At 34.1% G+C, this 19,860-nt stretch overlaps 1 protein-coding gene across 1 annotated transcript in view; it reads right to left on the bottom strand.

Moving 5' to 3' along the window:
• Positions 1 to 19,860, bottom strand: part of si:dkey-82f1.1 (DENN domain-containing protein 2A) — a 46,057-nt gene that overhangs the window by 7,883 nt on the left and 18,314 nt on the right. Inside the window, exons 2-14 of the mRNA XM_051099369.1 lie at positions 16,180 to 16,266; positions 12,582 to 13,532; positions 11,529 to 11,656; positions 8,051 to 8,166; positions 7,629 to 7,826; positions 7,287 to 7,380; positions 5,481 to 5,531; positions 4,424 to 4,611; positions 4,211 to 4,320; positions 4,012 to 4,081; positions 3,699 to 3,776; positions 1,900 to 2,040; positions 1,636 to 1,784 (exon numbers count right to left, since the gene is read on the bottom strand). Of these exons, the coding sequence (XP_050955326.1) occupies positions 1,636 to 1,784; positions 1,900 to 2,040; positions 3,699 to 3,776; positions 4,012 to 4,081; positions 4,211 to 4,320; positions 4,424 to 4,611; positions 5,481 to 5,531; positions 7,287 to 7,380; positions 7,629 to 7,826; positions 8,051 to 8,166; positions 11,529 to 11,656; positions 12,582 to 13,532; positions 16,180 to 16,265 (2,360 nt within the window). The 5' untranslated portion in view covers position 16,266. The remainder of the gene's footprint in view (positions 1 to 1,635; positions 1,785 to 1,899; positions 2,041 to 3,698; positions 3,777 to 4,011; positions 4,082 to 4,210; positions 4,321 to 4,423; positions 4,612 to 5,480; positions 5,532 to 7,286; positions 7,381 to 7,628; positions 7,827 to 8,050; positions 8,167 to 11,528; positions 11,657 to 12,581; positions 13,533 to 16,179; positions 16,267 to 19,860) is intronic.

Below are 19,860 nucleotides of genomic sequence, written 5' to 3'. Positions count from 1 at the left end.
AAATTTTGATTTTTCTAATAAAATCTTATACATTGCTCAAAATAAATAATAACTCATTATTATCAGTTTATCATGGTTATAGACAAAATACAGACATATTAGTCCAATGTTATTACTCAAAATAAATAACAAAAATAACACAAAAGGGGGAAAAAAAATCATTTTTATCAGTTATCATTGTTATAGAAAAAATATGTATTTAAATAAATATAAAATAAATTCAAATAAAAAAAAATTAATCCAATGTTATTGAATTGTTCAAAATAAATAATAACAATAATATTAACAAAGAAAAACAATCAGTATTATCAGTTTATCATTGTTCATTGTTATAGAAAAAGATTAATAAATATAAAATAAAATCAAATTATATATATATATATATATATATATATATATATATATATATATATATATGAATACAATCTTATTATTAAACATTGTTTAAAATAAATAATTACAATCATAACAAAGATAAAAACAATCATTATTATCAGTTTATCATTGTTACAGAAAAAAAACTGATTATTTTATTTAAATAAATATCAAATAAATCCAAGTAAAAATTGAATTGTTGAATACTGTTCAAAATAAATAATAACAATAATAATAACAAAAAGAAAAAAAAACCATTATTACCACTGTTATAAATATTTTTTTATTTAAATAAATATAAAACATTTAAATAAAAAATAATATTTTTCTAATAAAATGTTTATCATTGTTATATAAAACAATTATTTAAATAAATATAAAATAAGTTCAAATAAAAAAAATAGATATTTTAATCCAGATATTCAAAAATAAATAATTCAAAATAAATAATAAAAAACAATCATTATTATAAGTTTATCATTGCAATGAAACATTACATTTTTTTTTTTTATGGCAGTGTGATTTATAAACTTGTTTTTACTTAATGTGTTATTTAATTTATTATTTTCTACTGCTATTATTGCTCTGTGATCTTAATGTCTTCAGTCTGTGAAGAGCTGTTTCCATCCACTAAAAACTCAATCTTCACTTATTAGGACGCTGATTTCTTCTCTTATTTGCAGACAACATCTAATACGATTCTAGTGTCAGTGATCTGTTCCCGTGTCCATCGAGATTCATTTCGTCAGCTCATCTTGCTCAACACCACTCATATGGTCTTTTTAGTGAGGATGCTGGTTTGAAGATCCCTAAGAAGGACCCGGCTCTCGTTACAGGCCCAGAACATCATGTGAGCTAGTTTTTCTCTTTTTCCGTAGAAAAAAACCCACTGAGGTTGATTTTTGTTCCCCAGGCGACTATATAACACAACAGCATTTTTTCCATATCTGTCTTGAGCTGTGAAAAACAGTTCCACAAGCTGCACTTTTCCCCCTCGTTGTGTCATATCTTTTCATTCTTCCCTTGTCCTCTTTTGGGTTCACGCACAAACACACGTGTGCGGTTCCTAATGCCAACAAACCTCCGTTTGACGTATAAATCCATACATTTATCATGTATCCTTTTAATCTGAATGTTTGTTTATTTGACCTTATTAATGCATCATTTAGAACATCTACAACAAGCACCGCCCACTCGCCTGTCAATCAACCTCTGTTTTAAAACAAGCATTCTAGTACTTGTATTATAACAAGCTCGTACCTGAGTTTATCCGCTGTAAAGATGACCCTTCGCTCCAGCAGAAGAGAAGCAAACACCCGCAGAAGCAGACGTAAGCTCAGAGAGGAAAACAAACACTCGAAATCCACATGCTCCAGACGGGAATCCGAAGGCCGACATAATTCTATCACCTGCGGAAAGAGAAAGAGACAAAAACGGGATTAGAGCTGAGACTCAAGTTGAAATGTTCGACGTAGAATTACACAAGTTGTTTTCAGCCACTTCCAAGGCCTTTTTTATACTGACCTCGGTTCCTGAACCCGGCAGAAAGTTTTTAATGCTGATTGTTCTGCCCGGCGCTGGGAACGGAGCCTCCATAATTCCTCTCATAAAAGGCTGGACCAGTGCGGGGGAAATGGCTCGTCGCTTCTCTACCTCATCGAGGATCTACATCAGACAGACATCGGCATACACGTGTAATGTATGATCTGTTTAATGTCACCATGATTTTGATCTACATTTTTTTTTTTTGTTTTATCACTTCATTGTATTTATTTTTGCTCCCCACCTATACATTATCCAAAATAATAATAATAACAACAACAACAACAATTATTGTCAGTTTATCACTGGAATAAACATTTTTAAAATTAATTGTGTCTTATTAAATAATTTGTTAATTTGAATTTAAATACATTATTCAACAGTTCAAAATATAAAATAAAATAAAATAAAATTAAAATATTTATAATAATTTAATAATATTTAATAATAATACAAATAACAATTTGTTAATTTTAATTCAAATGACATTATTCAACAGTTTAAAATAAATAAAATTGTATTAAATTATTATTATTTATTATTTTTTTTTATTTAATTTATTTATTAAAATTAAATAAAAAACAAAACAAAATAAGAAACAAAACAAAACACAAAACATGTTTTTAGGGTAAGATGTATATGGCTAAAATTTATGAAATGAAATTAAATGTCTTTAGGGTAAAATGTCTATGGCTAAAATAAATGATTTTGATCTACATTTTTTCTACATTATCCAAAATAATTTAATAATAATAATAATAACAACAACAACAACAACAACAATTATTGTCAGTTTATCACTGGAATAAACATTTTTTTAAATTAATTTTGGCTTATTCATTTGTTAATTTTAATTTAAATACATTATTCAACAGTTCAAATTATAAATAAAATAAAATAAAATAAAATAAAATAAAATAAAATAAAATAAAATAAAATAAAATAAAATAAAATAAAAGGGTAAGATGTCTATGGCTAAAATAAATTATTTTGATCTACAGGGTTTTTTTTTTGTTTTTTTTTTTGCTTGTTTTTATCACTTTATTCATTTTTGCTCCCCACCTATACATTATCCGAAATTAAAATAATTAAATAAATAAATAAATAAATATAACAACAACAACAACAACAACAATTACTGTCAGTTTATCACTGGAATAAACAAAACAAAACAAAACATCTTTAGGACAAGAAGTCCATTGATAAAATAAAATAAAATAAAATAAAATAAAATAAAATAAAATAAAATAAAATAAATATTGTCAGTTTATAACTGGAATGATTTGTTTTTATTAATTTAGCTTATTAAATAATTTGTTAATTTTAATTTAAATTACATTATTCAACACAGTTTAAAATAAATACACTTTTTTATTAAAATTTAAAAAAAAATAATAAAATAAGAAACAAAACTAAACATGTTTTTAGGGTAAGATGTATATGGCTAAAATGTATTAAATTAAATTAAATTAAATTAAATTAAATTAAATTAAATGTCTTTAGCGTAAGATGTCCATGGCTTCAATAAAATATAAAAATAAAATAAAATAAAATAAAATAAAATAAAATAAAATAAAATAAAATAAAATAAAATAAAATAAAATAAAATAAAATAAAATAAAATAAACTTGTCTTTAGGTTAAGAGGTCATAACACCTATGGCTTAATGCTGATAACAAAACAAAACAAAAAAAATAATAAAAGCACCAACACAAAGAACCACAACAGAATAAATGCACACAGAGCTTGACTCAATGATTAATCATGGGCATATGAAATACCTTAGAGAACAGATCAAAACAGCCTAGCCTGCTCACAATGCAGTAGACTTCAGGTAGACGCCTTCCTTTACCACTGGGCTATAAACACACACACAATAGACTGATGAGACTCCAAAACATGAATTTAAACACACGTAACACTTATTTCTAACTGTTGACTATAAGTCATGCATATGCAACCTAATAAGGTCATGTGACTATAATATATATTTACTGTTTGAAAGATTTTTTTTTTTAGAATAGGCAGCATATACTCTGCAGTACTGAGTTAAAAGTAATTTCCTGCAAAATAAAAAAATAAAGAGCAGCTCACCAGTAAACGTCGACAGTAGCCAAATCTTCGGCTCCCATCTTCCCCGGTCAAGACGAACGAGAATGTTTCACTATAAAGAACAGATTTAAATGAGCAAATGATTGCCAAGTAGCACATATTTCAGCAAATAACAACAAACATGCTTGTAATAGCGGTTGAGGTTGTTTTTGTAAGGCTGTAAACCATGCAGACTCGATACCTGGGGAAATTATCCACAGGTGCCCAGTCTTTAGCGTCAGGGAAACAGAATTGCGGAATGACTTTCAGCTGGTCTTCAGCCTCTCGCATGAACTTGAAGCTTCGTTCCAACTAATGAGCACAAAGAATGAAGAACACAGATGCATGAACGTCTCGTGCTGATCTTTTAAGCCCAAATAGGTCATTTTTGCTCTTGGAAAAAAAATGTCTGTACCTTGAGAGGGAACTGTTGTGTGACTTCTGGTAAATATGGCACGCCTGCTTTGGTCTTATGAAGGGCTACAACCAGGAAGTACTCAAACAACTTCCTCTCCTGAAGCTCCATCAAGTCTCTTTCCAGAGTGCGATATCGACCGGTTTGCCTCAACATAGACTGGACCGACACTAATCTCTGACTGTGAGCTAAAACAGATGAATAGAAAACAATGTTTTTTCCCCATATAATTTCATTTTAAGGACATTAAAGGAACAGTTCACACAAAAGTGAAAATTTTCTGAAAGAAGAGTGTAGAAATGTAGCATTCCATCACTTGCTCACCAATGGATGTGAATGGGTGCCGTCAGAATGAGAGTCCATACAGCTAATAAAAACATCACAAAAGTAATCCACTCCACTCCAGTCCATCAGTTAACATCTTGAGAAGCTAAAAGCTGTGTGTTTGTAAGAAACAAATCCATCATTAAGATGTTTTAAACATCACTTCTGGACAAAATGTCCAGATTATGAGTCCATAATCCATATTAATGCTTCCTCCAGTGAAAAAGTTGCCTTGTCTAAATCAGGAGAGAAATCTGCACAGAGCAAACAGTCCAAAACAGTTCAAAAACAAATATGTGGGTGGATTTTGATGTGAGAGGACAACAGGAGATGGACTTTTTCACTGGAGGAAGCTTTATTATGGATTATGGACTCATATTTTGGCCAGAAGTGACGGTTTAAAGTGAAAACGTCTTAATGACAATGATTTGTTTCTTACAAACACACAGCTTTTCTCTTCACAAGACATTAACTGATGGACTGGAGTGGTGTGGATTACTTGTGGATTATTGTGATGTTTTTCTCAGCTGTTTGGACTCTCATTCTGACGGCACCCATTCACATCCATTGATGAGCAAGTGATGTAATGCTACATTTCTCCAAATCTGATGAAGAAACAAACTCATCTACATCTTGGATGGCCTGAGGGTGAGTACGTTTTCAGCAAATTTTCATTTTCATTTCTTTTATGTAACCTTGAAATTCTGACATTAAGGCCTGTAGGGCCTCTTACCCTTTAGCTTCTCTTCTGTGTCACTTTCAGACTCGCTGTTTTCGTCCGTCACTATATCGGAGAAGAGAGAGAGGGGTCAAAGGTCACTAGTGAATCGGTATGCAGGTATTTGCAGAGACATATTTCATGCTTGGATGCACATGTGTATCCAATACCGTAACATAATTCTATCATCCCTGGAAAAATGGGTCAAATGCAACTGACCCAAAACTGTAAACGTGTCCATAAAGATAAGTGGACGCACATGTGGCTGGGGCCCGGACTGTCCCACAATGCAGTGCATGTGGATTAGGCTGTAACTCACTAGGAGCAACAAATACGGTCATCGCGCTATTATCTAAGGGTCATGCAAAGCATACAGGCTATTTATATTATATTACATTATATTATATTATATTATATTATATTATATTATATTATATTATATAAAATGCATTAACTTTTAAAATGCATTAATGAATACACATACACTACCAGTCAAAAGTTTTGGTACAGTAAGATTTTTTTATTATTATTAAATTAGTCTCTTCTGCTCACTAAGCTCACCATTTATTTAGAAATATTTTGAAATAGTTTTACTATTTAAAATAACTCTTTTCTATTTGAATATACTTTAAAATGTAATTTATTCCTGTGTTTTCAAAGCTGAATTTTTAGCATCATTACTCCAGTCACATGATCCTTCAGAAATCATTCTAATATTCTGATTTGCTGCTCAAAAAACATTTTTATTATTATTATTATTATTATTATTATTATGTTGAAAACAGCTGAGTAGAATTTTCAGGTTTCTTTGATGAATAGAAAGTTCAGAAGAACAGCATTTATCTGAACATTATAAATGTCTTTATCATCACTTTTGATCAATTTAAAGCATCCTTGCTAAATAAAAGTATTAATTTCTATCATTTCTTTCCAAAAAAAAAAAAAAAAAAAAAAAAGTTACTGACTCCAAGCTTTTAAATGGTATAGTGTATAATGTTACAAAAGCTTTTTATTTCAGATAAATGCTAATCTTTGGATCTTTTTATTCATTAAAGAATCCTGAAAAATGTACTCGTTTTAAAAATGTATAATAATAATGAAAATAAAATATGTTTCTTGAGCAGCGAATCAGAATATCAGAATGATTACTGAAGGATCATGTGACACTGAAGACTGGAGTAATGATGCTGAAAATTTAGCTTTGATCACAGGAATATATTACATTTTAAAATATATTCAAATAGAATACAGTTATTTTAAATAGTAAAAATATTTCACAATATTACAGCTTTTGCTGTATTTTGGATCAAATAAATGTAGACTTGATGAGCAGAAGAGACTTTTGACTGGTAGTGTACATATTAGGGCTGGCAAATGATTATTAGCAATTAATCGCATACAAAATAAAAGTTTGAGTTTGCCTAATATGTGTGTGTGTACTTTGTGTAATTATTATGTATATATAAATACACACAAATTAATGTATATATAAGATAAATATGTTATGTACAAAATATTTTTATTTATATAATATAAATTCTAAACATATACATATACTTGTAAATATTTCTTAAATATATACATGAATGCGTTTCTATTTATATATACATAATAATTACACACAGTACACACACATATATTAGGCAAACTCAAACTTTTATTTTGTATGCGATTAATCACAACAAATTGTTTGCCAGTCCTAGTACATGTTTAAAAAAAACGAAAAAAAGCAAATGACAAGTAAACTGGGTGCACCATTCCTTTAAACATAGATTAAAGTAGGTCTAAATTTAGCTAACATATAATGTTGCCCTCACAAACCTCTTCCTGAACTGGACTCGGTTGACTGCGAGACCCTTTTCATCCTCTTCTTTCCCCTACGGGCCTCAAAGATGCCGTTGATTTTCTGCACCATCTGTTGAAAAAGAAAACAGTCATGGCTGCTGCTTTATCAGAGACAGCCCTTCCAAGTCTTTCGGCAAAGGAGTTCTGAAGGAAATTACTTTTTCCTCCATTTTTCAGATTATTCTTAGGTGTCTCATCCGCCTGTCACATTTTTCTTGTCTTTTTATTAGCAGTGGAAGGCTGCCGAAGGGCCAGCGTCTCAGTCAGCAGCGGACCAGAACCATAAATCACTGATAAGTCAAGGATTACACCGACTACCTTTGGAATTTTCCTGCGCCGCCGGTTGTAAGGGTCCCCTGACAGGCACGGGGTGTCGTCCGGGCTGCTGGGTGTTGATGGAGGGCTGACTCGCGACGGGGACGCGATGCCGCCATCTCTGCCTGTCTTGCGCAGCTCCAATAGCTTGAAACTACGTCGCTCTGAATTCTGCCTGAAGAAACCAGGCTTGGAGGAGAGCTATCGATGGGAAAAAATGTGTAATTCAGAGTCATCATGTCACTCCAAATTTGTATGACTTTCTATCTTCCATGGGATAAAAAGAAGACAGTTGCAGAATGCACTAGCTGCTCTTTTCAACATAATAAAAGTGAATGACGCTCTGCAGTCAGTACTGAATGCACATATGTATAGAGAACTCGCTCTAGAGTGGAAACAATTAATCAGGAATGCAGTACGAATACCTTGGATGGGGTGTCAGGAATGGGAGAGGAAGGAGAAGAAGAAACGGGATACTTGCTCCCAAGACAGCGACTTTCCAACTCTATGTCTTCATATGGGTTCTCCTTCGATGGAGGGTCTTTGGGAAGGAAAATACGTATGAGATTATTAGTGGTGCTTGCTTAGCCACTTTTCAAAACCCTAATGCTAAACATTGATTAACATTTTGTTTCGATTAAGCCTAATTTTATTTGTCTTGTTAAGGAGAGATGACTTATGACTGATGGACAAATAACTCTCAGATTTACATTTAAAAAGGCACTTAAACCGTACTGAGAGATGAAAAACCAACTTGGCACAATAAGAAGCCACTTAGCAACGACTCAGAACACCCTAGCAACCACTGTCAAGACAAACTTTAGGTTGGCTTGAGAAAGCCTAGCCTAAAGTTCAAAACAGTTGTAAAACATGTTGCTAGTATGATTTATCACATGATTTAACAAGCTGTTAGCATGTTTTTAACATGATTAGCATGTTGTTAACATGTTTTTAGCATGATTAGTATGTTGATAGCATGTTTCTAACATGATTAGCATATTTCTAGTATGTTTATAGCATGTTTAACATGTTGCTAGCATGTTTTTAACATGATTAACATGTTACTAGCATGTTGTTAGAATGTTGCTAATATGTTTTAAATGATTGGCATGTTGCTAGCATGTGTTTATCATGATTAGTGTGTTTCTAGCATGTTTTTAACATGGTTAACATTATTAGCATGATTAACATGGTAAACATGTTTATAACATGATTAGCATGTTGCTAGGATATTGTTAGCATGATTTAACATGATTTAGCTTATTGCTAGTATGTTTAACATGATTTAACACACTGCTAGCATGTTTTAGCATGATTTGATACATTGCTAACGTTGTTTTAGCACATTGTTAGCATGATTAGCATATTGTTAGCATGTCTTAGTCCAGTTGCTAAGCTTGAATAGATAGACAGACAGATAGATAGATAGATAGATAGATAGATAGATAGATAGATAGATAGATATAGTCAGAGGATAGATAGATAGATAGATAGATAGATAGATAGATAGATAGATAGATAGATAGATAGAAATAGTCAGAGGATAGATAGATAGATAGATAGATAGATAGATAGATAGATAGAAATAGTCAGAGGATAGATAGATAGATAGATAGATAGATAGATAGATAGATAATAGTCAGAGGATAGAAATAGATAGAGGATAGATAGATAGATAGATAGATAGATAGATAGATAGATAGATAGATAGATAGATAGAAATAGTCAGAGGATAGATAGATAGATAGATAGATAGATAGATAGATAGATAGATAGATAGATAGATAGAAATAGTCAGAGGATAGATAGATAGATAGATAGATAGATAGAAATACTCAGAGGATAGATAGATAGATAGATAGATAGATAGATAGATAGATAGATAGATAGATAGATAGATAGATAGATAGATATAGTCAGAGGATAGATGATAGATAGATAGATAGATAGATAGATAGATAGATAGATAGAAATACTCAGAGGATAGATAGATAGATAGATAGATAGATAGATAGATAGATAGATAGATAGATAGATAGATAGATATAGTCAGAGGATAGATAGATAGATAGATAGATAGATAGATAGATAGATATAGTCAGAGGATAGATAGATAGATAGATAGATAGATAGATAGATAGATAGATAGATAGATAGATAGATAGATAGATAGATAGATAGATAGATATAGTCAGAGGATAGATAGATAGATAGATAGATAGAAATACTCAGAGGATAGATAGATAGATAGATAGATAGATAGATAGATAGATAGATAGATAGATAGATAGATATAGTCAGAGGATAGATAGATAGATAGATATAGTCAGAGGATAGATAGATGATAGATAGATAGATAGATATAGTCAGAGGATAGATAGATTTAGTCAGAGGATAGATAGATAGATAGATAGATAGATAGATAGATAGATAGATAGATAGATAGATAGATAGATAATAAATCTTATCAGTTAGAAATGATATCGGAATAGGAACTAAATTGTTGGTTGGTTTTCTCAAGCCAAATTAAAAAGTCAGTTTACAAATTTGCTGTTTCCTAACAAACAAAACAGTTTAGATTTCAATTTAAAAAAAAAAAAACACATTTTAGTTCTTTTATAATGACAGGTCATAAATCATTTTTGCTGACAGCCAGTGGTGCTAGCTACGTGGGCATATTTTTGTTAATTTCCCCTTGTCAACACTGCCTGATTTAATCCTGCTTTTCTGCGAAGAGATTTCAAACTGACGTCATGTGTTTGGTTGCTTTTGTATTCCTTTCCAGATGTTTGAACATTTGCCAGAGAATCCATGCAAACCTCATTAGCTGCGTGTGGCATCACCAGTGGCGCTAACAAGAAGACAAACTCCTAGCAAAATCTGTCTTGGTTTGTGCTAAGAACAAATCAGACAGAGAGGGGGATAAGAAAAATGTTAGAGCGGAAGAAGGGTGTTTTTTTACAGATGCAGAAAGCCTCTGTCATGTCGATTCATCCACCAGATGCGGCTGGTGGGAAGACAGTTTATGATGTTGGGACATCCAGTTCTAGAACGCTACGCTCCACGTTCAAAGACATTAAAATGACTGCTACTGGCCAATGGTGAATCTTCCATTATTGGAAAGTGCTATTATATAATTAGACACAACATTAATCATTACAAGGAAGAAGGACAATTGCGCAAATTTATCTTGGTCTTCCTAGTAAGACTACAGATTTATAGAATCACAGATGATAAAAGTTCATAAGAAAGCTATACGTTCTAGATCAGGGGTAGGCACGTTCAGTGCTAGAGAGCCGCTGTCCTGCGGAGTTAGCTCTAACCCTAATCAAACACACCTGAACAAGCTAATCAATGTCTTCAGGATTACTAAGGCAATAGGCAAGTGAGGTTTTTTTTTCAGTGTTGAAGTTAAGCTTTCCAGTGCAGCAGCTCGCTAGGACTGAACTTGCCTACCCCAATTCTAGATTCATGGTTGGGTTGACCATTGGTAGGGTTGCAGAGAGCAGGGAAATAGCTATGCTAACTAAAATGCTAATAAAATGCTACTAAACTAACCACAAACGTTGGCTTTGGGAAGTCAAGAAAAAGGCCTCCCATATCTTTGTTGTTAATGTCAAGGCCCTGCGTCCAATCAAACTCTATTTATTCCTAGGCACTGATAAGGACTGTTAGGACTGCACATCATGCTGTGGAGAAGACTAATGTGGGGTAACCCAAACATAGAGGACCACTGGTGAGGTTAAACAAAGGAACACCAATGTTTGTGATAGCATTCTCTCAGTTTGGTCCTTATTAAAGTTTCAAGCTCCTAGGCTTCTGGGTAATTGCTCTGTCAGGTGCATAGTCAAAGAGTCAGCCAGGTTTTACCTGGTACCATTGTGGTGCAGTGCATTATGTTACCTAGGATATCCTCATAGACATTCTCCTCCGATAAAGTGCGAGTGAGGCCTAGCTTAGATAGCTCGTAGAGATCTGCTCGACAACCTTCTGCTGTCGACTGTAGAAGATCTTCAAACTCGTAGGACTTCCTGCGGGTTCGACAAATACAAACAAAACTTCATTAAGAGAGCGAGAAAGACCAAGAAGGAACCAATTAAGTCTACAGGAAATTGAAGACCTGAAGGTCCACTGGAACAACAAGACTTACATGAATGGATTTTGGCATAATCTTAGATTAATAACAGACCACCTCAACAAAGAAAGGCCACAAGTTTAAGATTGCGTCACAATGGTGGTTAAAAAGTTAAAAACGTATTTTCATAGATGGGCTAGACTGATAAATAGTACTGCTAAAACAGCATCCCCATAAAGACAGGGGGATGTAATCCTTTAGGGGAGTCTTGGTTTCAAAAGATTTATTTTCACATTAGCAGGCTACTAAATTTGTGAGGTTCTTTCAGTCCACGTGCCGTTTGTCCCGCGAGCATGTCTACGTATGAAACAGTCATACCACAGAGAGCAATATGAGATGAGGAAGTACGGGTTTTTAAATCCTGACAAACTGACTGTACCGATCTATTAAGCTTCCAATGTAATGCATCAAAAACTATGGAAGGTGGATTGAGGCAAGACGCTACTGATGATTCATTCTTAAAATTTAATAATATAATGAGTAGACAAGCTACTTGAAAATTGGCAAAGGCATTGCCTGGTCTTTATGCACATGATTGATTTGGCTTGACTTGAGCTGAAGAAGCTAAATGTATGATACCATTTTGTTCTGACTATATTTGGGACTTTGCCAGCACTTTTGGAGTATTCAGTCTCTCTGTTCTTGCACAACTCATGCAACTCCTATCTATTTGAAATGAAATGTCCAGGAAGTAGATGACTTGCTTACCAAAATGACTTTGTTATTGGTTAAATACTCAAGTGAGGTACAAATATAACAGCTGCAATAAAATTCTTCAGCTCATTCTTAAACTCGCACTGGCATCACATCAGTCATCCTACCTGTTATTGGTGTTTCGAGCTCGTCCGGATGGTCTTCTACAGATCCCTTGTGGTGGAGGACAGGATGGAAGGGGTGGGGGAGGTATGGAAGGTAAAGGAGGAAGATTTCGTTTACCCTTAACAAAACCATGGTTGGCTGCAGGGTTGTTTGTCTGCGTGTGGTGTTGAAAGGTTCTTTGGGGTTTTGGCAAAGGGTTAATGGAAGGAGCTCCAGGTTCACTGTAGACATTCTCTGAGTCCCTACTTCGAATTCGGCTGCCGGATCTCACAACATCCAGAGTTCCAAAGATTGGCTCCGCAGGCCTCCTCTCTGCTTCTTCCTGCTCCTCTTTGGAAGCTGGGCAGAAATAATTGCCTGGCATAGACAAGGATGCTTTGGAAGGAGTCTCCTTCATCGCTTGCTCAAGTTTTTTAATGTGCGTCAAAACCGACTTTTTGTCCTGACCGGTTTCTGTTGTTTTCCCCAGTGGGGCTTTGTCCAAAATCCATTCCTTTTCCTTCACAAGTCCCTCAGAGGTGTGCAAAGGTTCTCCAGACTTACTCCCGTTCTCTTTGCCACAGGTTTGTCTCTCCCAGTTGGAGAGTCTCTTGCTGTCTTTTCTTTGTACTTCTGGCTGTACCTTCTTCTTTCCACCTTCAGTCTCCTTCAGTCCCACTGTTTGGGTGTTTGACCCGGTGGTCTCTGTTTTACCTTCCCACTGGGATATCTTGTCCCGAATGCTGGCAGCACTTTTAAGTCCTAAGGGAGTCTTGGGGGACTTGCTGCAACCGCCCAGACCATTTTCAATGGGCCGAGGATTGGAGGGACTCTTGTGGGCGAGCATGATGGTGTCTCCTGGGCTTCGGTTGAGGTTGCTCAGAGACGAGAGACTGTCCCCGACCCCACACAGGTCTGGCCGCTGAAGCACCACAGATTGGGCCTGGTCAAGCTTCAATCCGCAGCAGTGGAGCCTGAAGAGACCACAGGAAAGATGCTAAACACATCAAGAGTGTCTGACAGTCATTAAGTGATTAGACAGCAATTATAGAGTCTGTGCATTTAAAGGTCATGTTTCAAAGCATCATTCATTTAAAATTACATTTTCAGAATTACCAATTACCAAAATCTCTCACAACCACCAAATCAACCATACAAACCAGTCAGTATTCAGCATGAACCAAAGTTTCCACGTTGATATTAACTGCGTTGTCTAGAGTCTAGACTTTAATGGTACACTGAATTATAATGACTTCTTAAATGTAAATTCAAAAGTTCTAATGAGATGCAGATGGACTTGCAGTTGGTGTGTCTTCTTTCCTCTGTGGACTGAAAACACAAGCCTTTCACTACACAAGTGAGTCACCATCAGCACATCAAATTGAAGGTTATGGATTTGCTTCAAGTCCATCTGAAAACAAAACTCCTCTGTGAATGTTTGACCAAACGAGCTTCCATCAACAGGCCAAAGTTCAAGGGACAGGCGTGCATCTTTCTCTTTCTTTAATTGGCTCAGTCAATAAACACAACCTTGGGTTCCATCCAATGACATTGCGCCAAAAAAACAAACAGAGGAAATGTGAACCTACAAACTTTGTGTGTATGCTAAACTTCACAGGATTTCAGAGGAGAATATCTTCTCCAGTGTGGCTCCAAACAGTGATTTCTCTTTTCAAATACAAACTTTTGGCTCTCAGAAAATTCAAATAAACTTTCAACAACTTTCTTTTGGCATGCTATTTTTTTCTTTCTTTCTGGCTAATGTATCTCATTTCATGAAGCTCAAGGCAGCCAAGAGGAAAAAGTAGGTCAAGCTCCAAAACCCTGAAGAAAAGAAGCGAGAGAAAGAGGGAATGAGGGAGAGACAGGGGGTGAGAGGAATCAGGAAAGAGGAAAATAAGGAGTGTGTAGGACAAAATATTGTCTTTTCTCGTTGCCTTCAGGAATAGGCCTGCTCAAACTCTTGGATAGTACACCATCCATCATCAGCCAGGCTAGAAGCCAAAGTTTTCTCATCAAGATGAGCTAACGGGGTTGGGGACATTGTAAGCCGAGTTCTCTCTATTTTGACCATGTTTGCTCAGTATTTGGCTCAAGATACTCACTTTACCGACATGACTTTATTAAACTGAGTTTACTCATTTCGCCCATTCTTCTGCAGGTTTTAAAGCTCGTGCTAACACACTGTGACATTCCAAACCACCGTGGGTTGGCACTGCCAAAGGAGTTTAATTAGTTTTCGGTAAAAATAACTTTCACAGTTAGGCTTGTCCCAAAATCACCTTTAATATCCCACCTGGGGATGTTTATGAAGTCTATCAGTGTTAACGTTACTGGACATGTTTAGTTTTAATACCGAATAGTGAATGAGGGATGTGGCACAGTCTGCCGGGAAACTTGGGAAAGCATGGACTAAAAGTTCTTATGAACTTACAACAACATCTTGACTATTAATGTCACAGACACTTTTATCCAAAGCAAATTACAAATTAGAAACGCTGCAACATAAGCAAGTCATCCTGAGCAAACAGTAAAGAAATTGCTGGAATACCACCTATATTAGACCTATATCGGACATTCTAGAGAATTGGTGCAAACTGCTGTCCCACAACCAAAAAAATAAAATAAAATTTAAAAAGCACTGATATATTCAAGTCTTAAATATTTACTAAGGTCCTTTTATTATCTATTGAAACCCACAATAATATTTAAAATATCAGTAAGCTTAATATTTAAAAAAAATTATTTAGTGGGTACGTGGCTGTCCTGAACACTAGCCCCTCAATTTCAACTTATGAAAATAATATAGAATTTTTTATTTTTTGCACTTTATTCCATTGTTGCGTTTAAAACAGAAAAAATAAAAAAATGAATAAGTAAATAATAATAAGTTTTTTGTAAATTATGAGACTTTATGTAAAAAAATGTGTCCCGCATTTTCACGTCACTACTGAACCACTGTATGTTTTAGTGGAGCTTGGTGGAGTTTCAGCAGTAACAACTTTGTTTTTTGGGTGTTTTCCCATAAAATTGTCACTACTGTAACAGCCACGACCGAAACATTGGGTGGAGTTTCAGCAGTGACAACTTAGTTTTTTTTTTGGGTGTTTTCCCATAAAATTGTCACTACCGTAACAGCCACGGCCGAAACATTGGGTGGAGTTTCGGCAGTGACAACTTAGTTTTTTGGGTGTTTTCCCATAAAATTGTCACTACAGTGACAACTTTGTGTTTTTGGGCGTTTTCCCATAAAATTGTCACTACCGTAACAGCCATGACCGAAACATTGGGTGGAGTTTCGGCAGTGACAACTTTGTGTTTTTGGGCGTTTTCCCATAAAATTGTCACTACCGTATAAAATTGGAGTTTCGTGACACTTGTGTTTTTGGGCGTTTTCCCATAAAATTGTCACTACCGTAACAGCCATGACCGAAACATCGGGTGGAGTTTCGGCAGTGACAACTTTGTGTTTTTGGGCTTTGAACTGATTCTGTAGAATGGCCCATATAGTACAACAAAGACCTTGTCTGTTGTTGAAACACTAGGGTTGCAGAAATTACATGTGTAAAACAACAAATTAGCAGGAAATTTAAGGAGACGTAGTCACTTAGTTGTACACACCCGTTTGCTGATTGGTAAATGCAGTCCTCTGTGTTTGTACAGAGCAGCAGTGCTCTCCCGCCAGTCATGGTGCTAGCAGACGGCATCCTACACACAGAAACAGACATAAATATACGTTTTTTGATCAATTATCATGGTAAAACCTTTGTTTGATGGACACATGCAGTGGTAATATCATAGAAATTACCATGCACATATCATGCTACATGAATATGGCATTCATTTAACACCATACAACACTTTTCACATTCCATGTGGTTAAGAAATATTGGACATTTACAACAGTCATCCACTTATTAAACAACAAAATTCTTATGACACAGGAGTGGACTCAGACCTGGAGTCTGAATGACTCACAACCCTAATATAAAAGACTGTAGCCAGTCTGGTTACTGTAGTTAAAACAGGTTCAGAATATCAAGGTGACCAAACAGCCAAGAAAAACTGACTTGACATGACCTACGACCTCTTATTTCTCTCTGCTCTGTGTTTTAAAGGATCCAGTAATTATCAAACACCCAATAAAGAACTTGCTAAGCAGTCAGGTCTGTTTTCAAGTGATCTGGACCCTCGCCACAGGTGTTACCACTTATCCACCACATTAGGAGAGGATTGTCGAGCGCATACGTGTGCGTCTGTTCTTTTTGTTCTGCCAAACGGAAGTATGACAATGTCCACGGGACACAAGCGGGGGTGCAACATAAACGAACCCCATCTGTTTCCATGTTCGGCGAGCACCATTCCACATGTGCAAGAGCTCAACGATTAACCCACATTCCCAGCATTCTGCCACCACTGGAGGCGGCCGTAAAAACCTTCCTCTCTAGCTCAGATGACGTAAAGGTTACCAAATTGGGCTATTTCGAGATTTCCACGTTGCCTCGCGCCGGCGATTAGGCCTCTGGTGTGTCGTTGGGCTCTAGTGGTACTCAGTGTGTTGATCTATCTGTGGGTGAGTATTCCTTGGCATCGTTGCCTGTTTTTCTGAGCGTCAGCCAAGAGCAATAATGAGAGTGTTGTTGTGCTGTGGAGTTTCACACTTTGGTGTGGTGAGTCCTCTTTTTTTGATTAGCAATTACAGTTTTTCTCAATTGCTTAAACGCATTTCTTGAAATTATGGCTCGCTTTTGCGAAACTCTAAACACAAATCCGTAACTTCTAACTCAATTCCCCGAACTTACTATATTCAGGTCAAAATGAAGCTCTCCACTCAAAACCACTCAATCTTGCTAAAAAAAACAAACTTTGCTCTCAGACATGACACACAAACCCTCAAAAACACACACACACACACACACACTACAACACAGTTTTACACACTGAGAAGATCAATTCAAAACAATACTACGAAAACTGGTAAAACTTTTGATGATGGACACAACAAATGTACACATTGCAAGTGTTTTAATCCTTAATTTATTGTACTGTAGAGTACAGCACAAAACATCAAACAACAACAAAAATAATTATTCTGCCCCAGCAACCTCCTCAACATTACAGACTAAATTGGCCCTGGACAGGCAGCGGGGGTAAAATCCTCTTGCATGCCTGACCCAACCCTGGCACGCATCAACTAAAATACATAAGACTGCTTGTTTTCTTGCCCTTGCCCTTCCTATTTCTCTTCCACGTTGTTGTCGTCGTCGTCCTCCTCCTTCTCCTCCTCTTTCTCTTTCACCTCCTACTCTTCGTCTTTGAAATTGCATATTACTGTATCTGCATACTGATATTGATTGAAAAAGACCGGATAGGATTCACAGTTACACTTTTACTAGTGGTCTGACGGAATAATAATAATAATAATAATAATAATAATAATAATATATATATATATATATATAAATATATATATCAACATAAAAAAATAAAATAAAATATAAATACATTACAAAGTCATTGTGAAATAGAAAAGAAAAAGAAAATATGGGCAAAGGCGGAAATATAAATTAGAAAGTCCACTGTCAGAATTTGTAACTCTTGTGTCCTCTGTCTGTATATGCTTTCCAATTGAAGGTTCATGAGATGTTGAGATGTACCTTTGAGCTATTTCAGAGAACTGCTTTATCGTTGGTTGATCTGTAGACTCCACATTAGTGAAAGTCAATATTCACTTGAACAATTCATGGCAAATTTACAAAAATTCTAATAGAAATGTGTAGAATATGCTTGACAGTTTATGACAACTAGATCAAAAATTTAGCATTTACTGCAAAGACATATACAATGAGCTAATGACTTGATGTTTTGAGGGGTAAGACTATAGCACAGAGAACTATATACATATAATGCAACTTGTTAAAAAAAATTAGAAACATTTTATGATGTGCACAAGTGACTAGATGATGTGGAGGTTGAAGAAGTAGTTTTGAGAATTTTATTTTTCTGATCTGAGAAAAGCAACAAACTGTAAACTGACTTTGGCCCTTATATCTCTATCGAAGGTTCTGATTGGTGTGTGATAAATTTTGAGTAATTGTGTGCTAATTGAGCTCAAACTTTGCAGACTTGAGTGAACAATATTGAATGCTAGTGCTTTCTAAATGACCACATGGTGTAAGCACTGAGAAATGTAGGGATTTGTGTGCAGTAACAGTTCACCAAATCTGACTCATGTGTTAAAGCAGGGGAATAGTGTTTATAGTTCAGGGAAATGGGTGTGCTGTTTGAAAAATGGCATTATGGTTTTGAAATTTTAGTTCAAAAGATTGGTTATAGTGTTTTAGCAATTGAGAAAAACTGTAATGTAAACCATGCAAAACTGCTGGTATTAAACTGCAGAGGACTTGACTGTCAGAATGAATAAAATAAAATAAAATTAAATAATTTGCATTAAATTGTATTTAATATTAATACACAATTTAATATTAATATTAATAGTCCTCTGACAGATAGCCTATATTAGGGCCCTAGCTTTTATCTGTAAAGCAAAGTATTAACATGGTACATGTTAAAATAACTAGGATAAAATAACTGACTAAAACTGTAAGTTAAAATTAATAATTAAAATAAAAGAGAAAAACTAAAACTAAAATGATATCAAATATTTTAATGTAAATTATTATGTAAAATTATTAAATAAAGTATTACGTCTATGTATATATGTCTAAATTTCTGACATATGATAAAATAATTAATGAAACTGTAAATTAAAATGAATAATCAAAATAAACAGTAAAACAAAAAGAAAATAAGTAAAGAAAATAAATTATTTTTATGTAGAATCATTATTATTATTAATTAAAATGAATAATTAAAATAAAGTAAAACGTAAAAAATATATATATTATTATTTAAAATTATTATTATTATTATTATTTAAATATATATATATATATATATATATATATATATATTATTACTAATAATTAAATTATTATCATTACTTTTATTATTATTATTATTATTATATGCCATGATATTCTGATAGATAGCCTGCATTAGGGTCTGTAAAACAAAGTATTAAGTGATACATGTCTTAATTTCCAACATAATAAAATAAATATTATATAAAAATAACTATTAAGCTTCAAATAAAAATAAAGTAAAAATTTAATTAAAATAAAGTAAAGATTACAAAACAATACAAATTTAAATGATTATTATCTAAAATTAGTATTATCATTATTATTGAAACTAAATAAAATAAATTATTACTTAAATGAAAAATTGTATTATGTAAGA

This window comes from Labeo rohita, chromosome 25, assembly GCF_022985175.1.
Source record: "Labeo rohita strain BAU-BD-2019 chromosome 25, IGBB_LRoh.1.0, whole genome shotgun sequence".
NCBI lineage: Eukaryota > Metazoa > Chordata > Actinopteri > Cypriniformes > Cyprinidae > Labeo > Labeo rohita.
This window is presented reverse-complemented; position numbering and strand designations above follow the sequence as displayed.